The sequence below is a fragment of the Cololabis saira genome, chromosome 15 (assembly GCF_033807715.1).
Source record: "Cololabis saira isolate AMF1-May2022 chromosome 15, fColSai1.1, whole genome shotgun sequence".
Classification (NCBI taxonomy): Eukaryota; Metazoa; Chordata; class Actinopteri; order Beloniformes; family Belonidae; genus Cololabis; species Cololabis saira.
This window is the reverse complement of record NC_084601.1, coordinates 13689314-13699853: the sequence shown is the minus strand read 5'-3', so window position 1 is coordinate 13699853 and position 10540 is coordinate 13689314. Positions and strand designations below refer to the sequence as shown.

At 39.2% G+C, this 10540-nt stretch overlaps 1 protein-coding gene across 1 annotated transcript; it reads right to left on the bottom strand.

Moving 5' to 3' along the window:
* Positions 1-217: 217 nt before the first annotated feature.
* On the bottom strand, positions 218-3721 carry LOC133461435 (galactose-specific lectin nattectin-like). The gene is made up of 3 exons (XM_061742346.1): positions 3717-3721; positions 1307-1421; positions 218-1276 (listed from the first exon to the last, which is right to left on the bottom strand). Exons 1-3 carry the CDS (start codon positions 3719-3721, stop codon positions 689-691), a joined length of 708 nt encoding a protein of 235 aa, XP_061598330.1. The 3' UTR covers positions 218-688.
* Between the last annotated feature and the right edge of the window lie 6819 nt (positions 3722-10540).

Below are 10540 nucleotides of genomic sequence, written 5' to 3'. Positions count from 1 at the left end.
AAAAACATGGTTGTGTTTTGTTCTAACTCGGGTAGGGGTATCTTGAAAACTAAGGCCTTTTTTGCAGACTTGCTACAGTACTAAATATCATGTCTTGGTGTTTGTGTATGTGAGGGTATGTGTGAGGTATAAAGATATGTGCATGTGTAACCGGTAGTGGTGAGCTTCTGCATTGTGTAGGATATATGACTGGACTCAAGCTGTTCAATTATGCAATTTTATTTCTTTCCCCAAAGACATCACAGAAAAAAAGAGGGAAAGTTAAGGCGGGACAGAGCCTTTTATGGGGGTGTTTCCTCCCCAAAACAGACAATGTGCAAGTAGACAAACTCAAAAACTAAAGTTCAGCCTGAGCAGAACAGTTTGATGTACATAAAGTTAAACAACAATAATTTTGGGGAAGTATTAATGTGTCAAATCAACCTTTGTTACACATGATGTATATAGATATTATTATGCGTGCTCGGCTGTGGTGTGACACAAACGGAATTGTTTTATAACGTCACCATTCCCTAATTCCACCTTATTCTTTTACAATATTCTTTAAGTCTGAAGACCGATTATCAATAGACTTAAGTACATAAACATTATAAATGACTGTCACATGTGGATCAGCACATATTTTCAATCACAAGTTATTGATCAACACACCTGATTCTGGTGAAAAGGATCACAATAACGTTTTGTTTCATTGACAAACTGGACGAGTTTTACAAACAGATGAGAGCCTGTATGAACATATGTAGTCATTCCACCTCTTATTTGGTCCATGGTTGGTGTGTCCACAGTGTTCAAAACCTATTCCATTGCTTGGCTGACCATTATCCCAATCTGTAAAGCTGACCTTTGACCCATCAGACCAAAACCACAGTCCTTCCTGGTGAATGTCACTGAGTCCATTCCAGGTCCATCCCTCAGTATGATCAAAGTTTCTGATCAGCATTTTGACAAAATTATTTTCCTCCAGACTGTGGATGGACACAAGGTTGGCTCCCTGTCCCAAACAGTGAAACTCTGCATCAGCCCAGTTCATCGGTGTGGCGACGTACTTGTAGCAGCGGCCGTTGAAGTTGTACCAGAACATGGGACAGCCGCCTCGCAGCAGCTTCACCTCCTGCAGCTTCACCTCCTGCTCCTTCACCTCCTGCTCCTCCACCTCCTGCTCCTTCACCTCCTGCTCCTTCACCTCCTGCAGCTTCACCTCCTGCAGCTTCACCTCCTGCTCCTTCACCTCCTGCAGCTTCACCTCCTGCTCCTTCACCTCCTGCAGCTTCACCTCCTGCAGCTTCACCTCCTGCTCCTTCACCTCCTGCTCCTTCACCTCCTGCAGCTTCACCTCCTGCAGCTTCACCTCCTGCTCCTTCACCTCCTGCTCCTTCACCTCCTGCAGCTTCACCTCCTGCAGCTTCACCTCCTGCTCCTTCACCTCCTGCAGCTTCACCTCCTGCAGCTTCACCTCCTGCAGCTGCACCTCCCGCTCCTTCACCTCCTGCAGCTTCACCTCCTGCAGCTTCACCTCCTGCTCCTTCACCTCCTGCAGCTTCACCTCCTGCAGCTTCACCTCCTGCAGCTTCACCTCCTGCAGCTTCACCTCCTGCTCCTTTGATGGAGACACAGCACCCAGAACCAGGCACAACAAGAAGAACAGCAACATTTTCATACCTTGTTTATAACAGGTGTTAAGCATTCAGAAGTGTCGAGGGCTGAAGGTTATCTCCTCTGGAGAATGTTTCCAGGAGTCCTCCAAGGCTTACTTTTATATCCTTTGTAAGGGTGTGACCTCTCAACATGAGATGTCATTGCTCAAATCCACTTGGATCTGCTGCCAAATGATAAAGAAAAAAACAGTTAAAAAAAAAACTGTGACTTCATTATTTTGAAGAATGAGGAAACATAAGACGTACTATTCACATAACAAATTTAAACTTGAGCCATGTGTTTCACTGAAGTTTTTACTTGTACATAGTTTAAAACTGTTCAAAAAAGTCAACCAGGATTAGAAAATCAATAACAATCGATAGAAAGAATATCTTCTTATAATTAATTCAAAGGTGAATTGCATTTGCCAGGCATATAACCATGTTTGGTAACTTCAGTATAAATGATAGATATAAATAAAATATAAAAATAAATCTAAATAAATTGCAAATAGAACATAAAAATGGTCCTTTTAATATTCTCCCAAACCCTTCATAGTTCTCTTTATTTAAATTACAGTATTTTATTGACTATCCTTTTAAAGAGATTTTTGTCTTTTTATTACAAAATTACATCAAGAAGAAACAGTGTGTGTGTTCATGTGATTATCTGTGTGGATGCTCCTTATTCCAAGTTTGCTTCAAGAATCTCAATCTTTAACTAGATCTTCCAAAATAAACACTCTTCATTACTGGCAGCTGATATTGACTTTCAGCAAAGGTGAATAGCTTTTTTTTCTGTGTCGTTATACTTTTATTGTGCCATAAATGTGAGGAAATCACTGAGTCTTAACTGGGAGTTTATTCAAGACAAGGATTGAAAATCTTCATCAAGGTTTTAAAAGAATTCTGTAAGCACCTAAAAAAATAATTTGTAAAGCTGTTTGAGATTCTCTTTTGCTGTGACGCCCCTCAGAGGTGGACGTTCAGGTGTATTCAGACCACACTGCACTGCAGTGAACAAGAGGTTTTGGGAAATATTGATTGTTCTATTGTAGCTGATCAAAGCAGAAAAAGTGACAGAATAGTTCCTTAAAATGTAGTCGAGGGATGTTTATGTTTAACACTCATTTATTTGCCAAGTTCCCAGAGGAGACGTTTAAATTCTGTAGATAACATTCATAATCTCTTCATTTACACCTTAGGGACTGCATAAGAGTCTGAGTGGTCGTGTGCAATGAGACAGGGAGATTCAGGATGAGGATGATAATGAGCCTGCACTTAAATTTACACTGTCAAAAACACACTGCTTTCAGTGAACACTTTCAAACTTGTAGATTGAGTCGGTGTGTCAAATAAGTAGAGTTAAAGTTAATAGACATGTAGTCAAAAAGTCTACCTTTTATTAATATTTTAAGGATAATTTAACTGTTTTTTTCTTGTAACATTTACATTCATTCATTAGTCTGATCCTCATTCCAGAGAAGGGTTAAAGTGCTTCATCAAGGTTTTGCTGAAACTCGGAGAAACCACAAATAAAAACCCTTTTATTTACACAGGCAAATTTGTTCCAGAATCTTTTTGATCATAAAGCCCTCAGAGGTTCTGGAGGGATATCAGGGAAAACAAAAAAGACCCCACTGCAGTACAATGAGCTCAAATTGTGTTCTGTCCGATAATAATAATAATAATAATAATAATAATAATAATAATAATAATAATAATAATAATAATTATAATAACTTTTATTATAAATGTTATCATTATTGCAAAGTTTATTAAAAGTTACAGAATGGTCCCACTACTTACAATTTAGCAGAAGGATGTGTGTAATGCTTTGTTTTCCTTTATGGCCTCTTTTCATGTTTTGTTTGATTCATCTTCTGTGCTTGTCAGGGCATAATTTTTCCTTTAGACTTCTGGTAGTTTTGTCTGTCCTGCTTTGTGCAGTGTTTTTGGTTTATATTTAAAGGATTCTAGTTTGCTAATGACATTTTATTCATAGATGCTGTTCATGACGCTTAAGGTCACCGTTCAGATAAGCATAAGGGTTTGCTGCTACTCCTGCCTCTGGTCTACCTCATGCTAAGTCAGCTATCTTTTATAATAAACTTTTATACAGAATTTAATTTATTTGTCTGTCGACAGAGGAGATCCATTCAGCTGGAGAGTTAACTTCAACTTGAGCTTCAAAAATAAAAACAAGAAAATACAAATTCTTCCTGCCTGGCAGTTTAAATGAGGACTTTCAGGAGAACATTATCGCTTGCTATTCTTATCGTATCATAAAAGTGAGGATATCTATTAGTTAATTCCAGAGTAAAGGGTCAAAGTTATTCATGAAGTCATTGATGAAACTCTGCAGAAATGCAATGTACTGTAATGCACTTTATTTATATAACACTTTACAACAGCCTTTCAGTGTGCCAAAGTGCTTTACAGCAAGTAATTGATAAAAAGGAAGACAAATAAAAACAATCAAATACAATAAATCAATAAAAAGAATAACATACAACAAAATCTAAGAAGATAAAAGTTTCATTATAGGGTGTTAAAAGCCATCTTTAATAGGTGGTTTTTAGCCTAGATTTAAAAATGTCAGAAATAAGCTGAATCTTAACGGGGAACTTTTCCAGAGCCTGGGGGCAACAACGGAAAAGGCGTATTCAGACCACACTGCACTGCAGTGAACTAATAAGAGGGTTTGGGAAATATTGATTGTTCTATTGTAGCTGATCAAAGCAGGAAAAGTGACTGAATAGTTACTTAAAATGTAGTCGAGGGATGTTTGTGAAGCCAGATGTCTTATTCATTCGTTTAACATCCATTTATTTGCCAAGTTCCCAGAGGAGACGTTTAAATTCTGTAGATAACATTCATAATCTCTTCATTTACACCTTAGGGACTGCATAAGAGTCTGAGTGGTCGTGTGCAATGAGACAGGAAGATTCAGGATGAGGATGATAATGAGCCTGCACTTAAATTTACACTGTCAAAAACACACTGCTTTCAGTGAACACTTTCAAACTTGTAGATTGAATCGCTGTGTCAAATAAGTAGAGTTTAGTTAATAGATATGTAGTCAAAAAGTATACCTTTTATTAATATTTTAAGGATAATTTAACTGTTTTTTTCTTGTAACATTTACATTCATTCATTAGTCTGATCCTCATTCCAGAGAAGGGTTAAAGTGCTTCATCAAGGTTTTGCTGAAATGTCAGGGAAAACAAAAACACCCCACTGCAGTACAATGAGCTCAAATTGTGTTCTGTCCGATAATAATAATAATAATAATAATAATAATAATAATAATAATAATAATAATAATAATAATAATAATAATAATAATACTTATTTAATACGTATTATTATTATTATTATTATTATTATTATTGTTATTGTTATCATTATTATCATTATTATTATCATTATTATTGCCTATTATAATTATTCTTCCTGTATGGCCTCTTTTCATGTTTTGTTTGATTCATCTTCTGTGCTTGTCTAGTTTAGTCTCAGTTTCTCTCATGCTACACTTTTAACAGTCTGTTCTTCAGTTACATTTTTGTCAGGGCATCATTTTTCCTTTAGACTTCTGGTAGTTTTGTTTGTTTTCGTCTGTCATGCTTTGTGCAGTGTTTTTGGTTTATATTTAAAGGATTCTAGTTTGCTAATGACATTTTATTCATAGATGCTTTTCATGACAGTCAAGGTCACCGTTCATATAAGCATAAGGGTTTGCTGCTACTCCTCCCTCTGGTCTACCTCATGCTAAGTCAGCTATATTTTATAATGAACTTGGATACAGAATTTAATTTATTAGCCTGTTGACAGAGGAGATCCGTTCAGCTGGAGTGTTAACTTGAACTTGAGCTTCAAAAATACAATAAAAACAAAGAAATAAAATTTCTTCCCACCTGGCTGACCTCAGGACTTCCAGCAAACGTTGATCAGTTGACCTCAGCGCTTAACCAGGATTACAGACAGTTAAAAGTTTGGATAAATACAAAGGTGCGTGAGAGCGTTAAAAAGGAAGATCTAAAGTTTAAAATCAATTGTATAAAGGACGGGAAGCCAATGAAGGGAGTTAAGAACAGGAGTGATGTGCACGTGTCTGTTAGTGTTGGTTAAAAGACGTGCAGCAGCATTTTGCACAAGTTGAAGGCGATAAAGAGAAGACTGGGAGACTCCTACATAAAGTGCGTTGGAATAGTCCAAGTGTGAGCTAATTCAAAATCAGAATCATCTTTATTGGCCAGGTTCGAACATTGTCCAACAAGGAATTTGACTCCGGTAATTTCGCTCTTTAGGCAGTAAATAAACAAATAAACAAATGTGGTATTTCTTGACATATATACAGAATAAACATCTAAGGTGCAGCAGTTTGAGGTAGAGAAAAAAGGACAGCTCTGAATAAAATAACCTATTTACAATTATACAAAACAAGTTATACAAAAAATGATACAAAAGAAATACAAAAAGTGAGAGGTGCAGCAGAGTGAGGCAGATTAATTATGGCATGGACGGCCTTCTCCTGGTCATGTCAACTTAAAAACATTTTAATTTTGGCCAGGAGACCCAACTGAAAAAAACTGGTCCTCACCACATTGTTGATTTGTTTGTCAAAGTTCAAACGACTCTCAAAGGTCACTCCCAGATTTCTGACGGTTGAACTGATCTTTGAAGTCAAAGTGCCGAGGCCAGCCGTCACATTATCCTCAAACACAATACACTCAGTTTTGTTGTCATTTAAATGAAGAAAATTCTGGGTCAACCACTGATTAAAGGATCTGTATGTAAGAGCAATAATGAAACGAAACATAAAATAACCCCGATATGTCAACAGACATTTAAAAATCATGTTCATTTCAAATACTTATGTCACTGACAACAGCACTCAAGCCAGGATATTCCCGTTTAAAAAGGAGTTGCAGCCCTCAACTGATGTTTATGTTGTCATTTTTTGTTTTGGCCTGAAGCTCCACCCTCCACCTATCTCCCAATCACCAAGTCAGTATTGTTTCTGAAGCTCCACCCTCCACCTATCTCCCAATCACCAAGTCAGTATTGTTTCTGAAGCTCCACCCTCCACCTATCTCCCAATCACCAAGTCAGTATTGTTTCTGAAGCTCCACCCTCCACCTATCTCCCAATCACCAAGTCAGTATTGTTTCTGAAGCTCCACCCTCCACCTATCTCCCAATCACCAAGTCAGTATTGTTTCGGCATCCGGGTTGCCAGCTCGGCTCTAATTATGGCAGCCATGGCAGCCTATGTTCCTGCTGCATTCTGCAGCCTACCTGGCAACCTCTGGTCGGGGGGAGGAGGGGGAGGGTACACGCCGCTCAACAGTATTTTGAAAGTGACTGCAGTACCAGTTTTGGCCGTTTCTTACAGACGGCTCCTTTAACTTCAGCAATACATCTGGACAAAGAACATTGAGCACCATTTGGCTTCACTGGCAGACAGATTTGTAGATCATCAGCATAACAGTGAAAGGGAAGATTATGCCTGGCTATAATTGACCCAAGTGCTAACATGTACAATGAGAATAGGATAGGGCCAAGGGTAGATCCTTGTGGGACTCCGCATGAGAGAGGAGCACTGGAAGAGGACAGGTCACCAACTATGACGGAGAAGGTTCTACTGGATAAGTAACCCTGCGTTCACACTGAAAGCGTCACGGGCGTCATAGGCAGCCGGCTGCCATTCATTTTCTATGAAAACGCGCGTCAAGAGGCAGCGGGAGCAGCAAGAGAAGCAGAGGCAGCGGAGGCATTGGGAGCAGGCGGAGCAGAGCGTCAATTTGAAGTTGAAAGATCTTAACTTTATGCAAATGAGCAGCGGCGCTGCCGAGGCAGCGTCCAATCACAGACCAGGATTCCCGAAGCGAGAAGCCTCAATGCAGATTTTACTTTCATGTAAACACAAACGTACACTCATTCACATGCGTACATGAGCATAGCTAACAAACTTATTTGATCAGGAATTAATATATTTCATCCAGCAAACTGACATTTTTGCTGATTTGACTGCCGTTTTTACCTGAACTGATCATGTGAAACACGTAACTGATGGTTGAGGAGCTGGATGGTCTGAACGATTTTAATTGCTACATCGATCCAACGCAAAATAATGAAAAACCATGCCTATTAATCACAAAACACAGTTTAAACATTATGACCAAATCCGCTCCGACCCGGTGTGTCAGTGTTCACCGCAGACAGACTGCAGCTTCACCGGGATCAACGACTCGCTGACGGTTGGTGCTGATCCGTGGACCAAACTTGTTAAAGAGAGCATCAAAGTCACTCTTATCTATGCGGAAATAACGCTAAAATATAAAGAAGGCTTCTGTAGTGTTCTCATAATAAAAGTAGCCTATCGCGAGATTAGACTAGTGACACACGCAAGATTTATAACGGACTACAGTGTTAGAGAGACAACTACAATGAACCTGTATGTGTACCGAGTGGAATGTGTTTATTAAAGCTCAACAAAACGGATATTACTTTCGTGTGTGTGATCCCTAACACACCACAGCTCCCCAAAGTGTGATCTATGGTAAAATAGGAAACTAAAATATAGATACTGTATGTGTAGACTGTTCCCACTTCTGCAGCGCAGCTTTAGCCCCGCCCACTGCAGGCGTCGACAGTGGATGCTGCTTTCAGTGTGAAGGCACCAAGCAGCGCGATGCTGGCATCAGGAGATTTTTGACGCTTTCAGTTTGAATGCAGGGTTAGACGTAAACCATTTCAATGCAGGGTTGTGGATACCAACATAATCGCTTAGACGAGACAGGAGGACTGCGTGGTCCACTGTGTCAAAGGCTGCTGTCATATCAAGCAGGACTAAAACAACAGGACGCTTGACATCCACAGACAGAGCGATGTCGTTGTGCACCTTTAACACTGCAGACTCTGTGTCCCGAGACCTAAACCCAGATTGGAACTTCTCAAAAACAGAGTTATTCTCAAGAAAGGACTGTAATTGTATAAAAACAACTTTTTCTAAACCCTTAGAAAGAAAGGGCAGATTGGAAACAGGTCTAAAATTTGATAACACTGCAGGGTCAAGATTAGGGTTTTTAAGAAGCAGCTTGACCACAGCATGTTGAAAGGCAGCTGGGACAGTACGTAATCTAAGGCAGGAGTTAATAAAAACCAGCAGACTGGACCCCACAGTTTTAAAAACCATTTTCAGCAGTTTGGCAGGGACAAATCCAATGGGCAATTTGTGGGTTTAAGAGATTTCACTACCACACAAAGAGAAGAGAGGGAAACCAGTTCAAACTGGTCAAACACAGCAGAATGATCTGGGGTAACAAACAAGTCCTTATACAACAACATAACAACATTCTCACTGGTGACAGGTTAACAACCACGTTAATTGTATTAAATAACACCTTGGGACAATGATTGCTGCAAGAAATAATATTAGAGAGGTACTGAGATTTTTCTTCATGTACAGCCCTTTGATAATCAGTTAGACCGTCCCGTAATATTTCTAGAGAAATAGAAACACACACAAAAATCATTTCCTTGTTTTTGCAACAATCCCTGAGATTCTCGTTCGTGATGACGTCCCTCCTCTATAAGGATAATTAAAGAAGTTAACTTTCAGACAGAATGTTTGGTGTATCGGTGGATTAGTGGTTAGCACTGTTGCCTCACAACAAGAAGGTTCCTGGTTTTCCCTCTGGGTACCACAACCCATATAATCATAATTACAAATCTATTCAGAGATAATTAACTTAGGTAGAGGAACCTTATGAATTACTCTCTCAAGAAATGTGTTTTTTTTTTCTTACCTTAAGAAATGCTGGGATGTCCGCAGTGAGAGTGCAAAGGTCTTCCGTGGCTGGTCCTCCTACTCACTCTGTGGGTCAGGAACAGAGATCTCTGTCTTCTATATGATCAATAACTGTTCTGCACAGGTTCTGGATGAATCTCATGAAAAAATATGTACATATTTGTCGGCAGCCTTTTTTCAAAGAGAGAAAATACATCCATAACGGTCACTGAAATAACTTAAAACTGACAAATAAGAAGTAATAAGAAATAACTTGTTCAAAACAAACATGAAAATCAGACATTGTTTTTGAATCGTAGTTCAACAGAATCAGTAAAAAGGTGGACTGATTATTATTGAGTGTATGATGGAAATCTGTTATTTCATAATTATTTACCCTGTTATTCTGCTTCACTTACGAGTTCAGTGTGACTACATTCAGTTATTTTTAGAACAAAAAAACTATGCAGCTTCAAGGATTTGTTACAAGAACCATATATTTTGTCTAAAGCATTTTGCTCTGCTCTGGTAAACGTACTATTGATTATTTGGTCTCTTTCCTTCATCAATCTCTTGAGATGTATGTTATTAAAATTCTAGCCATTATTCTAGCCATTATTAAAAGTCTATAGCCCAAAGTATAAAGCCCAAAACGGCTTAGCTCCGCAGTATTTACAAGATTTGATAGTGCCTTATATTCCTGGCCGAGCTCTCCGCTCCCAGGGTGCAGGTTTACTCGTAGTTCCTAGAGTATCCAAATGTAGATTTGGAGGGCGGGCGTTCTGCTATCAGGCACCATTGTCAAGGTTGACATTCCCCCAGCCAGTTTGCCTTCAGTTTCTGTCTTGCCCCGCCTGTGTCCCATCTGCCCTGATTGTGTCTGCACCTGTGTCTCGTCATGTCTCGTTATCCCCTCAGTATATCTTGTCTTGTCATTCCTTTGTGCCCGGTCGGTCTGTACTGTTTCCTCCTCCATGTCTCCTCGTAGTTTTTTGATCCCTGTTAGTTTTGTGTTTTTTCATCCTGCTCTGCAGCGCCTTGTTTTTTCCCCTTTTTGTGGAATAAATCCTTTTGTTTTGAGAACTCCTGCCTCCAGCCTCCCTCTGTCT